This window comes from Lissotriton vulgaris, chromosome 2_1 (assembly GCF_964263255.1).
Source record: "Lissotriton vulgaris chromosome 2_1, aLisVul1.2, whole genome shotgun sequence".
Lineage (NCBI taxonomy): Eukaryota > Metazoa > Chordata > Amphibia > Caudata > Salamandridae > Lissotriton > Lissotriton vulgaris.
This window is the reverse complement of record NC_141687.1, coordinates 1760030049-1760053022: the sequence shown is the minus strand read 5'-3', so window position 1 is coordinate 1760053022 and position 22974 is coordinate 1760030049. Positions and strand designations below refer to the sequence as shown.

The 22974-nt window shown below is 44.4% G+C and overlaps 1 protein-coding gene across 1 annotated transcript in view; it reads left to right on the top strand.

The window, feature by feature from the left end:
• Positions 1–22974, top strand: part of LOC147733250 (mucin-2-like) — a 596915-nt gene that overhangs the window by 538182 nt on the left and 35759 nt on the right. Inside the window, exon 41 of the mRNA XM_086958940.1 lies at positions 17257–17359. Coding sequence (XP_086815066.1) covers positions 17257–17359 — 103 coding nt within the window. The remainder of the gene's footprint in view (positions 1–17256; positions 17360–22974) is intronic.

Here is a 22974-nt window from a genome sequence, read left to right as displayed (position 1 = left end):
ATGATTGGTCCATATGACCCGCCATAATTCTAAAATGCTTAAAATGAAAAGCGTGGCAATACAGCATTAAATCTGGAAAAGCGAGTCCTCCCGTCTTGAGACCCCTTCTTAATTTCTTCCACGCTATGCGCGGGCCTTTGGCATTCCAAATGAATGAGCCCAGTTTTCCTTGTAGTTTTTTAATTAAGGGTGCTGGAAAGGATAATGGGATGGCATTAAATAGAAAAGTGACCTTAGGGAGCACTATCATTTTCAGGAGATTCACTCTCCCATATATGTTTAGAGGCAGAGAGGACCAACGTTGCAATAAAGCAATTGTGTCTTTAATGATCCTTTCTAGGTTGGTTTTGGGGATTTCATCTATCTCATTAACCAGGTGAATTCCCAGGTACCTCATTTTGTTCTTCTTCCCTAACGAGCTAGACTGCTGGTTCCATTCCATTATTCCCGTCTTTTCAGCATTAATTGCATACCCCGAAATGTTACCAAACCCCATTGCAAGATCTAATAGTCTAGGGATTGCCTCATCCGGATTTATAGTATACATTAACAGGTCATCTGCGTACAAAGCAAACTTAAACTCCACTTCCGCAATCTTAAAGGGTTTAATTATAGGATCGGCTCTTAATAAACAAACGAAGGGCTCTATATACAGGTCAAACAAAAGAGGGGATAGGGGACATCCCTGACGAGTGCCTCTGGAGATATGAAACTTCTCTGTCAAAGAACCATTTACTAGGACCTTTGCTGTTGGTTCTGAGTACAAAAGCTTAATGGCTGTTATATAGTTCGTCGGAAAACCAAATTTTTCCATCGCCAACCACAAATAGTTCCAGTCAACTTGGTCAAATGCCTTCGCAGCGTCTACTGCTACTATGGTCAGAGGCAGTTTCTTTTCTTGAGCTACATCGATTGCAGCCACCACTTGAAAGGTCAGCTCATTGAGCTGCCTGTCCGGGATGAAGCCCCTTTGGTCGCAATGTACTACAGATTTTACTACCTTTGCTAATCTCGTAGCCAATACCCCCGCGAATATTTTATAGTCAACATTTAGAAGTGAAATGGACCTGTAGGACTCAATCCTACTCGGATCTTTATTTGGCTTCAACAATAATGTGACCGTTGCCTCCGCCCATGACCTGGGGACCTGTCCCCCCCTGAGTAAAACTTCGTTAAATAATAGGGTCAGAACCCCTATGATCTGCTCTAAAACGGTTTTAAACAGCTCCACTGGGAGCCCGTCTGGGCCTGCGGCTTTACCCTTAGCCATTTTTGACACCTGAGCCCTGACTTCCCCTTCTTGGATTTCTGAACTAAGATAAGAACAATCAATCTCAGATAACTTAGGGAGCTGGACATTTGCAAACCAGGATTCTGCTTGTTGCTTATCCCCAGAGGAGTTAGGTCCATAAAGAGACTGCATATATCTCTTTGCTTCTTCTCTGATACAGTCATCCTTGTTAGTTTTTTCCCCTGTACCTGATAAAACCAAGCTGTCTATCTGGTTTCTTGTTCTGTCGGCTCGGGCCTTCCATGCCAAGAGACGACCACATTTCTCACCGTAAGCAAACTGTTGTAAATTACTAATGTCCCACTTTTCTTTTAGGTCCTTGTCCAACCCTGCTTGAAATTCTGCTCGCAGACAATCCAGCTCTCTCTGAAGTATTTGCCTGTTGTCCGACTCCTCTGCCGATGCCCTCTGTAACTCCTGTTCCTTAAGCTTGATTCTAGAAATCCTTGCTTCCCTTTTCTCTTTCCTCAGTCTATTCCTCCTGATCATCAGAGTTGTTAATAGGCCTCGGGAGAAAGCTTTATACGATTCCCAGACAATTTGTTTATTTGCTGACCCTGTATTGACCCTAAAAAATTCTTCAGACTGGGTAACTAAATCCTGTCGCACTCTTTCTTCCAGCAGCAGCGTCCGATCCAGTGTCCATCTCCTATGATGTTTTTTCTGAATCATGTTGACTACCATTTCCACCATTGAGTGGTCTGACAGAATTGCAGGGACATAAGATACAGAATCGACTGCCGATGAGAGGTTCTTGTCTACCAGGAAAAAATCTATCCTCGAATGGTGCCCATATCTTCTACTGTAGAAAGAGTAATCTCTTCCCCCTGGGTTTTTGGATCTCCAAATGTCCATCAAATTAAAATCCCTCATGATGTTCTTAAGTTCTAGACAATTTTTTTTTTTTGGGGGGGGAAAACTTCACTCTCGATGTTCTATCAAGATCTCTATCAAAAATAAGATTAAAGTCTCCCCCTACAATTATCGGGCCTGTTGTCTCTATTAAGTTAGTTTTAAGTTTTATCAGGGCCCCAGGGGCGTCTAGATTCGGGCCATAGTATACTGCGCAGACCAAGGAGGCACTTCCCACCATCAGAGAAGCTATCAACCATCTGCCTGAAATGTCTGTGTCGTGTTTTAACAACCTAATCCCTGAGCCTGCTCTAATAATCACAGCCACCCCCCGTGTACTCCCGCTCTGTCCCGAGGAAATAATGTCCTGGACCCATCCACATCTCCCGAATATTTGACTACATTCTTCCCTCTCTACATGCGTCTCCTCTAATAAACAAATATGAGCCCCTGATCTGAACAAAAAATCTATAACCCTTCTTGCTTTAGACCTGTCCCTTAACCCATTAACATTCCAGCTTATAATTTTTATGCTATTTGTGGTATCGGCCATAATTCTCTATGATCCCTTTAAGCATTTTGAGCCTAGTCCCTACCTGAACATGAACTATTTTCAAACCAATATGAGGATTTATTTTACTTTTTTCCCCTGCTCCACTCCCTCCTCCCCCCCTCCCCAGAGGAACCCCCCCATTTACTCCTATGGCGATCTTGTCGCCAGTCGGGAGCTCACCAGACTTCCGGGTGGAAACCCTTACGTGATTAATTTTTCTATGTACATGCGACAAAGGCTAGATAGATTAATCAATTCATCCCCTCTTCCCCACTGTTCCCCACTATTTCCGAGTTGAACAAATTAACCACCCCTTATCTTGAAAGAGAATTCTTTTTTTTTTTTTTTTTTTTTTTCACCCTCTTTTACATTATAACCCTCTTTTTATTTTTCCTTCTTATTCTAACTTCCTGATTTACTTTGCCATTTATTTCCTTATTCTTGGAATCTGCTCGCACCCTGAGACCCAATGACCCTGCACACACCATTTATCACCTTGAAACACGTGCTGCTTAGATTCTAAGCTAATGATCTAACTTAAATTTGCTCTCCACACCCCAGGGGTTTTTCAGAGGCTTATATTTCTTCCTCAAATGTACTTTCACGCATCAAGATGAGGAAGGAGTCGACCTCTTGTACTGAATTGAAGTTATGAGTTTTGTTTTTCCAAACTACTCTCAAAAAGGCGGGGAACTTCATCTGCACCTGAGCCCCTAAACTCCTCAGATCGGGCATTCGACTCCCCAGCTCCCACTGCCTTTGTGCTGTTATCTTCCCCACATCAGAACGAATCAGGTAGTTAGCTGAACCTAATTGTAGAGATTTTTCCTTCAGAGCTTTACTCAGAATCAATTCTTTAACCGAAAAGGATAAGAAATTCACCAACATTTTTCGAGGCTCTGACCTCCCTGTGCGTTGCCTAAAAGGATCTCTGTGGGCTCTTTGTATCTCTCTTTCAAGATCTATTTCTGGACTGTCTTTTAGGACGCCCTCTCTGAGAATTTTACATATAAAGGCTTTGACATCCCCATTTTCCAGCCCTTCCGGAATTTTTAAAAATTTCAGATTGTTCCTTCTTGAGTGGATTTCTAATCATTCTACATCCATCTGAAGGTCTCTATTTCGCGCTCTTAGTGTCTCAATGTCTCTTTGATGTCTCTGAGAGGCTCCTTTTAAGAAACTGACATCTTCCTCCAGCACCTCGGTGCGTTTGCTGACATCCACCAATTTTTGCTCCAGACTGGCGCACTGATCATGAATGATTTTTTGGTTAGCCTCAGATGTGTCAAATTTCTGATCAAGTTTTGTCAACAAATCCTCTCTAAGACTTAGAAGCAGAGCTCCCACCTGTGACAAGCCTGCGTCCGGGGTTATCTCTAACGATCTAGCAGAAGATAGGGTGCTGGCCTGGGTGGCCTGTGCCGACGTCTGACCAGAAGGTCCACCCTCTATTCTGATTTCATCCTCTTGCACTGGCTCTTCCTCTAACCTCTCCTGGCTCTCTTGATTTGTCACGTCCTCTAACTGTCCCAGAACCGTGTAGCTGTTTTTTAGAGTCACTGCGAAAGAAACACCTGGTATATCAGGAGAAGTATGATCCGAAACATCTCTGACACTTTGAGGGTCTGTGGCTTTTAAGCCCTTAGATGTGGAGTGACTAGACGGACCCGATGATCCTGGTGAACTGGAGCAGGGGGCACTCCCTCCCCCTAATGGGGTGTCAACCACCTTCTCCATTATTTTAAAGTAAGCCTTTAAAGAGGGTGTGGGCTTGGGGACAGTCCCGCAGGTCTTTAGTGGCTTCAGCTTCTGCTTCTGCCTTTGCTTTTGCTTAGTCACTTCCCCCACGATGTTACTCCTACTACTCCTCTTTCTTCTTCCTATCGGGGAGATTGGGATGACACCTGTAGAGACAGCGACGGGTACCTCAGCTCCTAACTTCTGTATCGTGGACCTTAACTGATACCTATTCCGAACTGGTGGTTTGGAAGGGGGAAGAGGTGGGGGGGGGGGGGGAGAGGAAAGACCTTTGAAGGATACGTTTGAGGATATATTGGAAGGCACCTTACTCTTTCCCTTATCTTTGATGGCAGTCTTATTCTTGTTCTTACCAGCCTCCCCCACCAAATTCTCTGAAAAAGTAACTACCTCCTCGTCTTGCCTGAGGTGAGTAGGCTGATTCACTGGTATTGTGCTAACTTCAGAGTCCATGCCCTTATCCTGTAACAAACGCTGGAGCTTACATGCTGTCCCACCACTGCTGAGTTTCAGCACAACAGTACTCCTCTGGTGCTTCGGTATCCGTCCTCCCCTCTCTTCACCCCCCTGCACCTCACCCTCCTCCTTTAAGGAGGCACAATACACAAAGTTATTAATTAGCGGCGAGCTGAGGCTTACTCTTGCCAACAGCCGCCTAGCTTGCCTCAATGCAAAGGTCCAATCCCTTGAGCCCTGCGCTATTCCGCTGAAATACCTCCTCTCCTTTTGCGCAGATGGGTTGTTACAGGGACCTCCGACTTCGCAGCCCGTTGGTCCAGAATCGAATTCTGGAGATCGCCTGATCAGGCTCATTACACACCGCCGGCCGGCCGCCTTCACTTCCTGGTCCGTCTCCGTCTCCGTCTCCGTTCACGTTTCTCGCCGCCCCTCTGCTCCCCTGGGTCCTAGTGCCGGACGCTCTCCTGGGCTGGTGAAAACGCCGCCGCCTCGTCTTACTTGGTTACTTTTCCGTATTGCGGGGAAAAACAAAGAAGAACACCTTCAAAAAAAACCGCTCACCTTAATCAGAACATATTCCGCTCTGCTCTCACCGTTTTTGAGCCTCTGTCGCTGCCTTTTCCACGGGGAATATAGACCCTTTTCTTAAAAAACTCGCGGTACCTCAGAATATTCCCCCAATAGTGAGTAATAAACATGAGAGCAAAATTCTAGCCTATGCAGACGATATAGCCATTGTAACCCCCCACCCAGAACAGGCTATAGGGTTAATAGAAGAAGAGGCACAGGTATATAGCTCACTCTCAGGTTATGCCTTAAATCAGGAGAAAACCCAAATAGTAATAAACAAATTTAGCACGTTTAACGATAAACGGGTGGTTCAAAAAGCGAACCATCTGGGGGTCAAAATCAAATCGGATCTGGATCAGGTAGTCAACGAAAATCTGGGTAAGTGTGCGGAAGATACTAAGAAAGGGTTAAAAATTAAATCACTTACATCTGACTCTCATCGGCAGAACCAACGTAAGGAAATTATTTATTTTCCAAAAACGTTATATTTTTTTAGAGCAATACCACTTGTCTTTTGGTTTAAAAAATGTGAAAAGATTTTTTCGCAATTTATTTGGTCCTATTCCTGTCCAAGAAGAGCATATACATGTTTAGCACTACCTATCGAGCGTGGAGGTTAAGCGCTTCCCAATCTGAAGTTATATTGGTGGGCAACATCACTTACACACTTTTTGACTCTTATAAATATGGATCATAGCGTTAGAGTTTTTAAATCCCCCACTATATGGGAACTGGTGATAGGTCAAGAGGCATGGAGATGCCTGTAGCACCAATTAAGCTATGGCTATTATAAAAGGGTACGGTTCAAGACACTACTTACGGCCTTTAAAATCTTGGGGGTAATACGACGTCTTAGTGGGGTGGGAAAGCTCAACTATTATATCCCATTAGAGCAAAATGAGAATTTACCGGATATTTTTAATGATATAACTTTCAAGAACTGGGTTGAACTAGGTATTAAACATTTAGGCTATTTTTATTCTCAGGAGGGTATTAGATCGTATCCGGAATTAGCAACTGAATTCAGCCTTACATCTAGGGATTTTTTTTAATTATTCCAGATCAGGGATTTTCTACAAATTTTTGGGGATTTACCTGAGAGAAGCAAACTAATGGACATAATTATTGTGCCCACCCCTCCTAGAATTGGGACCATTTATAAGCTTCTGAATGAGCATACTAAAGATGACATGGAAATATGTTCTGCTAAGTGGCAAGAAAGATTAGAGATTTCAAGGGTCACGTTTCAAAAAAAAATTCAAAATACCCAGACAATTTTAATACCGGCCAAACTCCAAGTCCAATTTTATAGGACTAGAATAGCAAAATGGAGCAATGGAAAGGGAACTTATTGGCCGCAATGTTCTCATTATAAGGCGGATGTTATCCATATGCAACATGTGACAAGCTGACCCCCCTGATCAAAGACATAGGGAGGTTTCTTAAGGAGATACTATTACTACAGATAGAGGTGAACGCGTCAGCAATTCTGCTGGGAATAACGAGCCTAACAGAAAAAGAAGGAGGTGCAATTGTGATAATAGCAATGGTGGTGAATAGGTTATGTATTGCATCATCATGGCTGGACCGGTCACCTCCTTCTATCCAGATGTGGCTGGCGCGGCTGATGGCTACATATAATTTAGAAAAGGCTATCTATGGACGCAAGGGAAGCTGGGGCAAAAAAAGAAAGGTCTGGAAATATGGAAGCCTGTTTCAGATTGGATGGAATGATGTGTACTTCTTTGGACCTGAGGGGATATAGGCATTAAGCACTTTAATGAGGCATTGTATAATTTCTCAAACTTATATATCAATTCATGTGGAAGTATTCAAGGTGAAATTGAAATGTGGAATTGAAATGTGAGAATAGACTTCTGCTTATTACTTGCCACTTAACACTTTAACAGTATTGCATTTTGCACTTTGAAATAAGTACTCAGGGAGACATGCTCAATGGTATTATTTATGCTGCTAATGAAAGGTGACCAGTAGCCGAAAACACCTATATAGAGTTTAACGGATAATACCTGAAATCTGTTGAATGATATAATGAATGTGGTACATTCAGGTATCTGTTTAAAAGTATAAAATAGGTAAGGAGGGTGTACCTTGATGACGATAGAAATGGGAAGTTTGTAGGACATTATTAATTAGGCACGTGACACTTTCTTTGCTTTTGCCTATTATATTTTGAATCAAGTACATGTGGGGCTGAGATCAAACTGCCATTAAGTATGTTGATATAGGTTGAAAGCTGGTAATTAAAGCACCAATACATTGATTGGCACAAATTAGCACATGGCACTTTAAAATTGTTAAAATATGGTGGCGGTGTCTATCAGACTATCAGACACCGCCAGCCATATTAGGATAAGCTGCAGGACATGCCTTTCCGTGGCGGCAATGCAATGGGACCCCCCTGCATTTGCATGCACAATGCGGCAGGCACCGCGAGGTGCCTGCCGCTTTGTGCATGCAAATGCACAGCATGCATATTTAACTTTGCAGCGGGTGCTGCTTGAAGCAGCACTCGCAGCAATGTTAAATATTCGGGATGTGACTGCCAGGGTGGCGGTCACATCCTAATTCCACCGGAGAGACCGCCGTTGCCCCTGTGGACGGTCCCTCCACCTCGGGGGTTGCGGACGGACGCAGGTGCCTTAGATACTTTTACTATAAATGATTGAAAGCTAACAGATGTCAGAATTGCGATAGAGGAGGTCGGAGAGGCCCTATCCCGAAGTATGGGTGGTAAAGCCTCGGGCCAGACGGAGTACCAGTAGATTTACTCAAACTCAATACCAAACTGTGGGCTCCTACTTTAACAAAGTGTTTAGTAAACTACCCAATACAGATATACCAGACTCCTGGTGTGCTTCTATAATCATCCCTATATTTAAGAAAGGTAACCGAGAAGACCCCAGTTGCTACAGACCAATATCGTTAATCGACACAACTGTAAAAGTCCTGGGGTGTGTTATTTTTCATTGAGTCAGGATTGGACCCAAAGTCTTATATCACCCCCATATGGATTTAGGAGTAAAGTAGGGTCGATTGAGCAATGTATCAACTTGAACCTAATAGTAGGTAAGTACACAGTCGTTAAGCATGTGCCCTTATGCATACCATTTATGGATCTAAGTACTGCTTTCCACTGTGAACTTGTCGAAACTATGGAACATGGAAGCCCCAGTTGTTCATTATTCTTGCATTTCTCCATGGGCCGTGAGAGCCACAGTCAGAATAAATGATAATGGGAATGTGTCCAAGGGTAGGGAGATTGGCAGGGATGTTCGACAGAGGTGTGTGTTAGCCCCGCTTCTGTTCATACTACACATTACCAACCTCCACCCATCTCTAGCTCCCTTAACTAGTGATGTTCTGTCTGTCAAAGAGAACTCCCTGCCTACACTTTTATATGCGGATGACACAGTTTTATTGGCTCGGACCCCCAAGGCACTACACCTTTTAGTGTCAGCATTCATCGATTTTATCACTAATCTAGATCTTCGAACAAATTTCACAAAATCTCATATTATGGCATGTGGGCGACGTTGCACTCAAGTGTCTTCTGTGCAAGTAGGCAATAACTCTCTATAGCTTCCCATTCTTAGGAGTTATGTTTTCAGCCTCTGGTGCTTGGTCACCAAATAATGCACATCGTAGAATGTTATTCTCAAAGGTAATTAGACCATTACTTTCCCTTCCTTAACCTCAAGGCAGGGGCAGCTGAAAGCGATGTTGCAAATATATAAGACCCAATGCAATCCCAATTGCTACCTACGGTTGGTCCATTTGGGGGGTGCAAACTGCATAACCATACAATCATAGGAAAATAGGTTTTGCAGGCGCTTGCTGGGCGTACCACTTTCTTCCCCCCAGTTCATCTGTCATAGAGAGTTACATTTGTTACACATAACCAATTTTATCAGAATGAGGCCATTGTTACTTTGGTTATCTGTATGGAGTAATGAGCAGGCATCGCTTACAAGAGAAATAATAAATTACTGTATCTCCTGTGATAATGGCCTCAGAATGTCGTGGTTGGCATATATTAAATCAGAATTTGGGAAAATTGGTGTGGAGCGAGCTTTTACAATGAGAGATTTATGCTCTACTTTTAATAAAAAGGAAGTAGCCATCGCTTTTTATAACATAGCACGTGAAAGCCATCTTAAAAGTGTAGTCCGGAAACCATTGATAACCGCATATTTGTCCCAGAGTATCTGCATGCTACCGTCTGTTTATTTAGAACAGCCTTGTGGGAGATGGGAGCGTTCACTGCTATTTAGGTTTCATGCTGATATGGTTAAATACTTATTGTGTTTTCCTTCTGGGTACCAATTGAATCTTGCTGCTAATTCCTGCCCGTCTAATAATAAGACAGTTCAAACCATGATACACTTTTTACTGTTCTGTAAATTGTGTGAATTGTATACAAGGCTATTTTTTCCTCACTTTTTAAAAGGAGACACCGTGATATTAGACAGAGTGGAGCAATGTTTTCATCAATTCTCCAGCTGTCTGACAGTGAAATATGTTTACATGTAGGCTCATTTCTGAGACACGATGTGAGGGCACGTGGCACTTTATTATTAAATCAATCTACTGTTATTCTGTGCTTTTAATCCTTGTTTTTAATACACAGTGTCATGTATAGATATGTTCTTATCTGAATTATAATAATATGTAAACGTGAGACAAGAATGCCATCCAGGGGTGGGGAAAACATGGCGGCAGCCTGCTTAGCTGCCGCGGTGCTCCGTGTCTGAGCTCCCGCTAGAAGCCGCTCTGTCCTGCCGGTATCGAGAATGCATGGCTCTTGACTTTTGCGATACTCGCATGATTCTGCTGTAGATAAAATAAGGTAAAAAATGATTTGAAGATGCTGTCAGGCGAAAAACGCGGTCCCGAAACTTTGTTCCCACTGAGAAGTCTGTCTTCCTTCCCTATGCCTGATTTTCACCGCGCAGCTCGCGGCTGGGCGCGTATTCCGCGGTGTTCCTCCGAGGCAGTTTCAGCGTTTCCTGCTTCACCGCCGACTCCGCTGGGCCTGGGCTTGTGCCTTTGGACTTTGGCCGTCCTGGAGCTGAGAAGGGGCAGAACGGCACGGATTCTCATGCATGCACCTCCAAGCGACTCTCAAGGACTTCAGCGCTACGAGGCAGCGGGGAGAAGAGCCCAGCCAGTCCAGCCGGTCCACACTGTAGCAGTAGAGGGGCCAGAGGAGTCTGGTTTAGATCTGAGCAGTAAGGAGGATAACAAGGAGGGTAACAAAGTTTTACTAGTTTCCCCGGCAGTGCAGGCTGAGTATTCTCAGCTTTCCCAACACCCAAGCAAAGATAAATCTAAACGCGGGCGGAAAAAGAAAGAAGTATTGGTAAAGGCTGTCTCCCTGGGTGTAGATTTGGCCGTGAGCCCTGTGGTTGTAAAGAAGCCCTCATCGTATTTATCCACTGAGGTGAAGTCCAAACAGACAAGGTCTTCTAAAACTACTAAGAACCTTAAGGCTGTGCTTAGTTTTGGATCTAAAATTACTCCTTCATTACGTTCTTATTTCAAGGCCATACCACAGGTACTTGAGCTCTTAGAGGATCGTGCTATGTCAGTCCCCACGAGTATCTCCACCGATCCTGTCCCTGCCCTTGGACCTGCTCCCTCTTCTGCTGACATCAATGTTGAGTCATTATTGCCAGAATCACAAAGGTCAGAAGTTGTTGGTCCAACTCTAGAAACCGCCTTAGAAACGGCTCAGATATTAGCAGGTCCGTCTCTATTAGTGGCTGTTGGACCCGGCCCATTAGGCAGGTTCACCCCTAGACTTTTTGCGTTTTCCTAGCCTATTTATGGAACCTGGTATTGGTGATTTTAGGCCTCTGCGCACTTTTTCACTGTGGTACAGTGTAAAGTGCTTGAGCTCTCTGTGGATGAATGGTGAGTGACCTGCCCTCCCATAGGAATGAATGGAGAATATGTATGCCCATGGTAGTTCCTGATGCGTGGGGAGTGCAGGGGCGAGTTTGGTATGAGAGAACTCGTGAGAATGAATGCTGCAAGATGATGTATGCGACATGGCTGTGTCTAGTCTAGAAGTCCTACTTTTGGAAGTTGGCATATTTGTGTAAGTTGGTGCTAGCGTGTGATTGGCTGGTGAGCCTGGCCCAGAGTGCATGGGCCTGCTTGTGGATTGACTGTCTGGTTTGAGGATGACAGGGGCTGGAGAGCCCAGGAGGTTGTCTGAGTCAGCCCATGGATGAAAGGCAGCATCTGCTGCCAGGGAAGTGGGAGGAGATGGCACCTGATAGTGAAGGGCTGTTCCTGTGTAACTACAAAGCTGGCTCCACCTCCCGCTGGGCGACTGACACCTCTGTCCCTGATACTGAAGGGGACTTCCCTCTAAACCAGTCCAGCTGGTTCTCACACTGCCTGCTTCAAAGGACTTCAAAGAACTTCAAAGGTTTTGCACAGTATAAAAAGGGGTTGTATCCCCTTCCAAATTGTTCTTGTTTTCAACTTGAATCTGCCAGGGGCTGCTGCTGCTTGAGCTCAGGGGAATCCCTGGCTCTGCCCAGCCCTGGGCACCTGATGGACTTTCCTGGACTCCTGGGGGACCCCTCTGCCTTGCTGGGCTGATGGGGGGGACTTTGCTTTGCCCCCTGGGACTCTCTGGACCTTTGTGCAGCATGGTGGAGCTGCATTGCTGGAAGGACCCTTTGTACTTTTTATTCTAGCGCTTTGGGAGCGCTTTATTGCCCATAGCGCTTTCGAGCGCTTTATTTTTGATTATAGCGCTGAGGAGCGCTTTGCCAGCCTGGCGAGTGCCCACCTCGCTTATTTGCGACTATATTTAAATTTCGGCTGCCCACGCCAATATCTTTAATGCCTGCCCGCCTGCCTGCCTAAAGGAGAAGGGCCGCTGCGCTGCCCGCAGCGACCCGGAAGTACCTGGCCGGCCGGCCAATCTCAGCGCGGCCGGCCGGAAGTCCCGCCCCCGCAGCCCGGGTGCCGAGGAGTGGCGACCGCGAGGGGAGAGAGAGAGAGGAGGCAGCATGGCGGCCGGATCGCAGGGCTCCCGTGATGCGAGGGAGCCCTGCTGCAGGAGGAAGACCGGCAGCCAGGAGAAGCCTGGCGGTGCGAGGAGGAGGGCAGCTGCAGGCGGGGCTCCGGTGTCATGGAGAACCCCGCGCTGCCTCACGAAGAGCCTGCCGACACCAGAGGAAGATTGCCGGTGAGTGGGGCAGACGAGGGGGAGGGGCGCCGGGACACATTGTCGGTGTCCGCCCCCCCCCCCCTCGCAGTAGCGGGAGCTTGCGCTCTTGCGGGTGTGAAGCCACGAGGGCTTCAAGGGCGGCCCCAGATGGCAGTGGGCCGCCCCAACGTTGCAGAGTGCCAGCAGGAAGCCATGAAGGCTTCATGGGGGGCCCCGGTTGGCAGTGGGTCGCCCCAACGTGCACGGAGCCCGGAGAGGCTCCCCGTCCCATTTGTGTTTGTATTTCGTGCCCTGAGAGGCGCTGGGGGCATTCTATGAAGTGACTGGAGAGTCAGGGCGGCCCCGGATGGCAGTGGGTCGCCCCAACGCTGAGAGAGCCTGTGTGGCTCAGAGGGGCCATATGTGTTTTTAAGAGCCTGTGTGGCTCCAACGTGCACAGTGTATGTGTTTTAGAGCCTGTGTGGCTCCAGCCTGGGCGCAGTTTGCTCCTAAGGGCCAGTGAGGGCCCTGGCGCAGTTCTTTTGTTCTCCAGGTGCCCAGCACTTAGTGGGCACCTGCCACGTTTAGGCTTTTTGAACTTTAAGACTGGCGCTGCATGGCAGCGCAACCCTGACACTGAGACTCAGGGCGTCTGAGCCCCAACAAGGCCCTTGGCCTAGGGACTGCCACAGGTGGTGGCTTATGGGAGTCTGCGCAATGGTATGGTTATTGCACCTCTGAATGTGATCTTTTGCATCATGTGGTATTCCTGCACCTCTGAAGGTTCTTAGGCCTCATGTGATTTTTGCGCTATTGCTTTACTCTTGACACCTCTGAATGTTTGATGCATTATGTGTCTTTCTTTTCATGCGCTGCACCTCTGAATGTTTAGTCATCATGTGTCTGCTTGCGCCACAGCCCTTCACACTACCGACCGATTAGTCTAATAGACGTTGTACAGAAGATACATGCAAGGCAAATTTTAAATAAATTGACCGATTGGATTGAGGAACACAATATTTTATCAAAATTACAGGCAGGCTTCAGAACAAAGACTAGTACGACTGATCAGGTTTTTAGATTTCTTTGTATACCCTGGAAATACACAATATTCAAAAAGGGTTACTTATATATCTCCATTGTGGACTTAAAGGCAGCATTTGACCTCGTCCCCAGAAATCTCCTCTGGAAGTCTCTAAAAAACCAGGGGGTACTGAAGACATTCTCCTGCAGATAATAAGACTACATGAAGATATCTAGGCAAGAGTTAGATTGGGTACATTGGGTGAACTTACTGAGCCTATTCAGGTTAAAAGGGGCATAAGGCAGGGATGCGTGTTGGCCCCTACTTTATTCTCGCTACACCTCAACGACATCCCTGAATACCTTTTGAGTTGTGAACACGATTCTCCCAAGCTAGGGGGGGTGCCTGTACCGGCACTCCTCTTTGCTGATGATATGATTTTAATTTCCCAAACCCCTAAAGACTTGCAAAGCTTAATAAACATTTTTGGGACATACTGTGAAGCGAAGGGTTTAGAAATAAACTCTAGTAAAACTAAATATATGGCAGTTAACCCACACAAAACAATTAGAAAAAACGTAACTGTTAATAACCAGAAGATTGAGTACGTGCACGATCTTAACTATTTAGGTATTACTTTAGACACAAAAATGACTTGGAGACCACAGTTAGAAAAAAGTAAAACTATATTACTCCAAAACACCTTCCCAATAATAAGAAAAGTTGAAAGTAGTTTGTCTAAAGCAGTTTCACCTGCTCTTGAAGTATACAAATACAAGGCGCAATCTGCATCATTATACGGGGCAGAGCTGTGGGGCCCCCACATGAATGATACATTCAAGGTGGGTGAAAACAAGTTTCTAATGAAACTCTTAGGCCTTCCGATTCGTACACCGCTAACCCCAGTTCTAATGGACTTAAATTTTCATTGTATAGACAATCAGGCAAACCTAAGGCCATTATTATTTTGGGTTCCCTTATGGTCGACAGATGAACACATTCATTATAGAGAGGGGCTTGAGGAAATTCTGAGACTTAAAGGAGGTACTGGTTTGATTTGGCTGAAGCCCTCACATGACTTTTTTTTAAATTGGGACCCAAGCACTTTTGGGAGGAGCCCTCTGGTTTGACATTGGCTTCGAAAAAGCTTTTGCAGCAAGTTTATTGGACTTTCATACAAGATTCTTCATCTCGCTTCTGTATTGTGGGCTCATTGACAACACGGTTCCTCCTAATAAAATCTATTTGGAAGTTTGAGCCGTTTCTAGACGAAATACAACCACAGTTAGCCAAATCTCTATATTTGAAATTTCGGTATGGTGTCCTGCAGATAAAGGCAAATACAGTGAAATTGATGTCAGGTGAAGCAGAGGAGGGTAGATGCCTTTTATGTAATTTAGGCTCAATAGAAAACGAATTGCATCTATTGTTCTTCTGCCAAGCCTATTTACGATGTAAGAGGAAATGGATTAAACCTATTTGCCGATTCCATGGCACTAGATCCTGCCATGAGGCAGAAAGATTATTACGATCTGATACCATGCAAACAGTGGTTTTTAGCGTTAGTAGATACCTGTTTGGTTACATTTAATAAGGAAAAGGGAAAGCCTGAAATTTTAGGTTGCTATACTAGAAACAAAATGAATTTGGCACATGGATTTTATGGTTATAAAATGAAATGTATAATTACCTACAGACTAGTCTTTACACTTACTATTGAAACAAGCGGCGTACCACAAGGATCCTCGCTCAGCCCCACCCTCTTCAACGTCTACATGAGCCCCCTCGCAGCCATCGCACGCCAACACAATCTCAACATCATCTCCTACGCCGACGACACCCAGCTGCTCCTCTCCCTCACCAACTACCCCGCCACCGCCAGAACCAGCCTACACGAAGGGATGAAAGATGTCGCCGAGTGGATGAAGAACAGCCGCCTGAAACTGAACTCAGACAAGACGGAAGTCCTCATCTTGGGATCATCGCCCTCCGCCTGGGACAACTCCTGGTGGCCCCCTGCCCTGGGCACCACTCCCAAGCCAACGGACCACGCACGCAACCTGGGCTTCATCCTGGACTCCTCCCTCTCGATGACCAGACAAGTCAACGCCGTCTCATCATCGTGCTTCAACACCCTGCGCATGCTCCAAAAGATCTTCCGATGGATCCCCACCGAAACCAGGAAGATGGTCACCCAGGCACTTGTCACCTGCCGACTGGACTATAGAAACATCCTCTACGCCGGGTCCACAGCCAAACTTCAGAAAAGACTCAAACGCATCCAGAACGCCTCCGCACGACTCGTCCTGGACATCCCCCGACACAGCCACATCTCCGGCCACCTTAGAAACCTGCACTGGCTCCCCGTCAGCAAGAGGATCACGTTCAGACTCCTCACCCACGCACACAAGGCTCTCCACGACCTGGGCCCCAAGTACCTCAACAACCGCCTGACCTTCTACACGCCCACCCGCCAGCTACGATCGACCAGCCAAGCCCTCGCCGCCGTTCCACGCATCCGCAGAACCACCGCCGGAGGAAGATCCTTCTCCTACCTGGCTGCCAAGACATGGAACTCCCTCACCATCCACCTTCAACTAACCCAGGACCATCTCTCCTTCAGGAAGCAACTTAAGACCTGGCTTTTCGAGCAGTAACGTACCCCTCTCCCCTAGCGCCTTGAGACCCTTCCGGGTGAGTAGCGCGCTATACAAATGCTAAGATAGATAGATAGATAGATACATATTATCCTAGATGTTTTTATTGAATTTTATAGCTGAATTTCGTTCTGTAAGCCTGAAATGTAATATTCCTCATACCTATTTTTTTAATCTATTTTTAACTTTAATGCCAAGTTGCGAAATTTTTGATATATTTATTATCTAGTGTCTAGTGTGTTTGGCGGTATTGTGTTGTAAGTTTGTCACGATATGATGTTGATCTCTTGTACTGTATTTTTATGAATTGTTAACCTTTTATGTTTTTTTTTTAACTGAAATAAAGATTGAACCTTGACGTAACATTACATAGCATAAAGTAAGATTACCCCAAGGATAGCTATGTTATCCTCTGTCTGAAAGACAGCTATGGATAGAGGCTACCACTTGATTTAGCTTATTCACTGCGAAGATTGTTTAATCAAACTTGTAGCAGAGTTTAGCCCTCGCTGTATATTGATGCCTTCAACCTTTAGTAGAGATTAGTCAGAGATGGTGTTATATCCTGATTTAAGTTTATTACATTCTTCCTTTAGTGTCCCAGTTACCTGCTGCTCAGCCCGTGTGTGTGATGTAATGGAATGTTGATGAGTGCCTGGCCTGTGAGAGTGTCAGTTGCAGAAAGTGGGCTGAGCCGTAGGATGCTGCTCTTGGTAGGGCTTATACATTCATCTTGCAACCTGTAAATAAGACTTATCTTATCCAATAAACCTTACATCGTATAACCTACACGGTCTGCCTGCTATGAAACTATCTTTGATTGCAACAGGTGGGATGTTCAGATTAAATGTTGACCTGTTTTGTAATAATGATTTTACATATTCCTTTCTTTTTTCAAAGATCAAAGCCGATGCAAGCGCAAAACTCGAACATTGTCCTTTACCGACTACCTCACCACCAGTAAAGTAGTGCTAGGATATTGTGTCTACAAACCGAAGAAGGGGTGAGTAGCTGCATGCATTTTGTTTGTTTGGGGTGCTTGTTTCTTGCGACCTAGTTTGGCCTTCATTTTTGGGAGGGTATGGGTGGCACCCTTCTGTCATTGATTGCTTCGAGCCATCCTGCTTCCACCATCGCTTTCAGACAGTGTCTATCACATCTTTTATCCGCTGTCTGTGTGCTGCTGTTGATGATGAGCTCTGTTTAGTTTCTGCAGCTACCCCTGGGACATTACTTTTTCTGTTAGGTTGCATTCGTCTTCGGTAGTGCAGCATTCTTTAGAATATATCATACAGTGAAACAAATGAAAAAATACACCCTTTTGAAAAACTGTTGCCGGCTTCATTATTGTGAGTGCATGAAAAACAAGTATTGAAAATTCTGGCCGTGGCCGTGGCTAACAGGTGAGATGTTTGCAGTGCTTAGTTTGTAAAATATTAGGTACCAGGGCTCTGACCAGGAGGCAGCTGGGGCTTGCACCACCAATTGCCCTTGTCGCCCTTGTCAACTACTGACCTTCTCTCTTGCATGTAAATGTGACAGTTCAGATTTTTCAGATTTTTCCAGGCCCCCAAAGCTAAAGGAATGGCTGGGGATGCAGGTATGATCACTATATTCATGTGTATTGTATTCCTAAACAATTGTTGTTCTGCTCATCTCTAAATAAGAAGAGCAGTGCCACCATGTGGTAGACTCTCAACACCATACTTAGAACAGTTAGGTGCCGGTGCCGAGCACCGGACACCAATTAAGTGCTGGTGCTGAGCACCGGAAAGCCCCGGCTCAAATTAAGTACTGGATGTTTGTATTTTCATTATGGCAAGCTTATGTCTTAAAAGGAAAAGAAGAAATGCCACCTAAACATTTGCGCCATGTGCTTACCACAACAATTTTATCTAGAATAAATCACATACAATTTAACAGAATACTGTGGGTGATTCCTAACAGACAAGTGTACTTAGAAGAGGTATTGAAACCCTTTTTAGGGTCTGATTATGAGTTGGTCATTATTTTCCTACCCCTGCGTAAAACACCTGTTTGCGCAGAGGTCGGATTTACAAGTTGAGTGTTATTTAACGTATTCCGATAATTATTGGATGTGTTTAATATCTCAAACTTCGTTACATTTCAGCAGGTCAAATTTGCCAAATATTTAACTGAGGAAAAGCATACAGTATTTACTGAATCATTTATTTATTTTACAGAGTTTTATATAGCACAAACTTGATCCGAATCGGGTATCAGAGCGCTTTACATAGCACCAGTTGCATTACACAAGGACACACTCATTTTTTTTGTTAGGCACAGGAAGATTAAGTGATTTGCCCAGAACCACAGGATGTTCAGCGTCATTGTTAAGACTCGAACCCAGTTCCCCAGATTCGAGGTCAGCCACCCTAGCCGTTAGCCCAACTTCTCTCCCCAATCATGCTGCTGTTGGTGCGTTAAACACCAAAATCCTCATATTTTCTCCCAAATCTCAAAATAGGTGCTATTTAATGCACCCAATAAATAATGTACCACGTGGTATTGTTATTTACCAGGTGCGATAAAGAGCACCAATGCTCGTAATTGGGCCCTTGGTGTTCATGCAGGTTACAGGAAAATATGATTCTTAATAGTGCAAAGAAAAGGTGCTATTGGATCTGAATTACTGTAGCCTGAAGACTTAGTTTAAGCACCCAACAATGGCTGACAATAAAAAAAGATAATTTTTGTAGGAAAAAAGAATTGGAAAAGCTATGCATTGGTCCACCCTTACTAGCACGGAATGAATGTGAATGTGTGATCAGGTCATATGTGGTCACTTACAGTGCAAGTCAGTCAGTGGAGGAAATGGGTTGACCCATTGCTCCATGCTGTGTTCTGCGGAGGGGGGAACAAAATGCAAATTAGTATTGTACAGACTAAAGGTTAAAGAGAGTTGACCCAAAGCTGTTCTATGCATGTAGATATTTGTGTTGTCTGTTTTTAATTTCATTCCATGGCGTGGTGAAACAGCGAAAGCTGTCTCTACGCCACACCTAGTAATCTGTTTGGATGAAGTAGTCAGTGGTGTGATAGTTCCTTACAAGTGATCATAAATCAAAGACTTGTTAAAAATGGTAAGGAGTAAATCAAGCCAATAACATAGTTCATATTTAATACATGGGGCGTGTGGATTAATATCAGTGGACATGACTGCTGTTTTTTTTTACATTTCTTTCTCTTCCTGTAATTCATCAATACCTTTTCAGTCTGAGTTCTACACTAGATCTCAGTGCCATCAATTATTGTGACGTCATCAGAATCATGTAATCACTTCCTGGGTTTCAGGGTCTAAAGTCATATGTCAATTTTTGTAATGTAATTGAGATCAAAGGATGTGTGATGTTATTTCCGTCACACCTGGCATTTAAGTGAACTAACGCCCATGATCACTGTATGTCTGTAGGTCAATATTCAGAAACCAAACAGAAAATGAATAGACAATAACTTTCTTTTGAAAGCCATGCTGAATTGAAACTCTACGATAGGTTACGCTGTTTTGAGATGCATTGCCGCCATATTGGTCTAATCTCAAATGCAATTTATGTTCAGTCCAGCGGGATTTAGGAGAGCATGATAAGAATGAAGCATTTAAAAAACACAAAATACAGTTCAGAGATAGAGCTGCAGAATATGGTTCATGGTAAATAATGCACCAAAAGACGTGAAACAGTTAAACCGTAATTTGCACTGGTTTTGTTGCCAGAAAAATACAATTGTGTGAGCCATCATTTTTGTCCTACATATGTTCAGTGTTATGAATTCATTAAAAAAAACTGATTCATTTTATATCACACTTATCAGAAGTACCCGAATACCAAGAAGCTTGACTGTTTTGTTGATTTAGAGGGTGATCTGAGCTCTACTAGTCTGTCCTACGAGTCCCTCTGAAGTCTCTATGGTAAAAGGATGTCCTTCTATGTCCAGTGTCACTGAGCACAAGCGGCTCCGTTTTTTGTCGTGACTGCAGGTTTGTAGCATTTCTGAGTTCTGTTACACCTTGTGGACTTGTACTAGTTTCGGAGAAAATACTAAATAAATAGACGGGATTCTGCAGGGCAGCCTTTTATAAAGTGATAAAGAAGATTTAATCTTCCAAGCTAGACTTGGTGTTGGAGGGTGTGGTGGCAGTGGTATGTCCATGAGGACAAGTCGTTAGGACAGCCTCTCTCCTGAAGGGATGTCACTCACCTGTGCTAGACATATCCATGTATGCCAAGTATCACGCATCAGGTGTGACGCTCACGTATTTCAGTGCAGTGTTCCGCATCACCGCACTGGAATGCAGTGCCACGCATTTAATGCCACTCGCCAGCGCACGCCACCTGCGGTACCTGTGAACTTGTGTGCCGGCTCTGCTGCTCTGAGACGTGGTGTCCGCAGCTGCTTGCTGGACTCAGTAGTTCCTAAATTGTTAAAAATTGTCTGCTCTCAGCTCTGGAGTGGCTGCGAGTGTTACAATGTATCAATTAATCTGCCCGCCCTGTCGCGCCTGGCTCCAGGCTACATGATTAAGACCTACGTCACCATCTCAGGTGACTGGTCTAATAAACAGGGGGTTTTGCCTTCATATATGTTTCCATTGTAAATGTGAGTGCGGGAAGTTACTTCCAGCAGTGCAGGTCTGTGCATATCACATAACAGCGGTAATGAGTTTAGTTTACAAGACGCACCAAGAGTAAACAATCTCCAGCACACCTGGGCGTCTGTGAGATTTATCAAATGAACCGCTCCAACCTCGAGTCTCTTATTCAGTAGAGGTGCGGAAACTCTACAGCAGGCCAATGAACCAGGCCAGGAGATCCCTATACATATTTGTCACCGAGAATTTTGAAGACTTATATCGTCTTAATTACACTCTTCTATTTTAAAAAGTTGGTAAATTGATTCGTGGATGGAATTCACTCCCGTTGTCAATCATAGGTCGGGTGGCATTGATAGACATGTTATACTCCCAGTTTTTGCATTTCTATTTTCTAGCCCACTCCCCTCTCCCCCTCCCACCCCTTTTACTCTTCGCACAACTTTTTTCTCCAGTGTAAATTCGTCGTTTTGAATAATTTTTATGTTGGGAAAAATGAGACCCAGACTTGCCTTGAATATCATTAGCTCATAGAAAGAAATGGGAGACATGGACCATTAGGCAATATTACTGTGTGGCTTTTGAAGTTTACAATAGTGGGTCCACATACCGACGACTTGCACATCTATGATAGTTGTATACTTGATGAAATTCGAAAAGAAGAAGAACTATATATTCCTTGTGTCTTAAGAATCCCCAAGAACCCAAGAGTTAGGTACGAGATCGTGTCAATGGGGCATATCAGCAACATCCGGCGATTATTATCGCTAAGCATGCTTAGCGCCAGGATAATTATCACCGGCTATCGCTGGATTTTATCGCAGAGATAGCGCGCTATCAGTGACGCTTATCTCCAAAGCGATAAAATCCAAGCGATAGCTGCAAAATGTGCGATTATCTCTGGAAATCCAGCGATAATCGCACAGCGATAGGTGATTCCTTGTTAATAGAGCAGGGTGTGCTTATGCCCACAATCCATCTACCATAGGTTAATATGGCTAAGTAAGAATAAAAGCAGGCGTAATGAAACCTGTGATAAGCGAAGTTAGAACTACTTTTCTCGTCGCTAGGCAAGTTAGCGACGAGATTGTTGATAGGAGATAGCTCAGTTAGCGACATTTCCCACGTTATTATACTCGGGTATGCCCACTTTGCATATCATTGGTGTTACCATGATAGTCGTTAGGGAAACCGGCGAAGAGACATAGGAACATGTGATAGCGTGTCCTTGCTGATGGTGAGATAAAATTATCGCCACTTTTCGCCCGAAAAAGGACGCTAAAGTGGCGATAATTTTATCGCTTCGCCTTGATGATATGCCCCAATTTAAAAAAAAAAATGATCATCCAAACGGATATGCCCCAATGTTCTTTTAAAGCAGGGAGCATATTTTTTTTCAAACAAGTTTATTTGAACTTTTATACTCCAGTCGAGGGCAAGTGAATTTTAAACACAAAAATATATCAGTGCATCTCATTGCAAGTAGACCATAGAGTAAAGGGTGATTACATAGATAGCAAGCGGTAGTGCTGGAACAATGTCCAGAGTGGGGGTGCTGCCATTAGTGGTACATGACGGAGGTTACAGGGACGGTGAACAATCCAAGCCTCGCACATAAAACAAGTGCCGCAAATGTGCCAAGTCCATCAGCACGAGAGTGGCATGTAGCCTCTGGTGCATTTAGTGCACTCTCATTTATAGACAGCACATTTTTCGTTGAATGGCCACTACATTTACAAAGATATCCATTTTTACTGGTAAAAGTATATAGCGCACAAACAAAAATTTGTGGAAATTGTGTGTCAGTAAATAGCTTGTGCATCACCAACTAAAGTGTCTTTATTTGTTTTGATCCTATTTAAATGTACTTCATTAGTGCTTTCCTAATTGTTGATATGTTGTTAAATATGTGTACAGTTAATTTACAGGTACTTAAATGTTGTTGAGGGCTAGAAAAAACTGACACCCTACAGCCTTTCTCTTCCCTCCTGTACCCCTGCAATATTGTC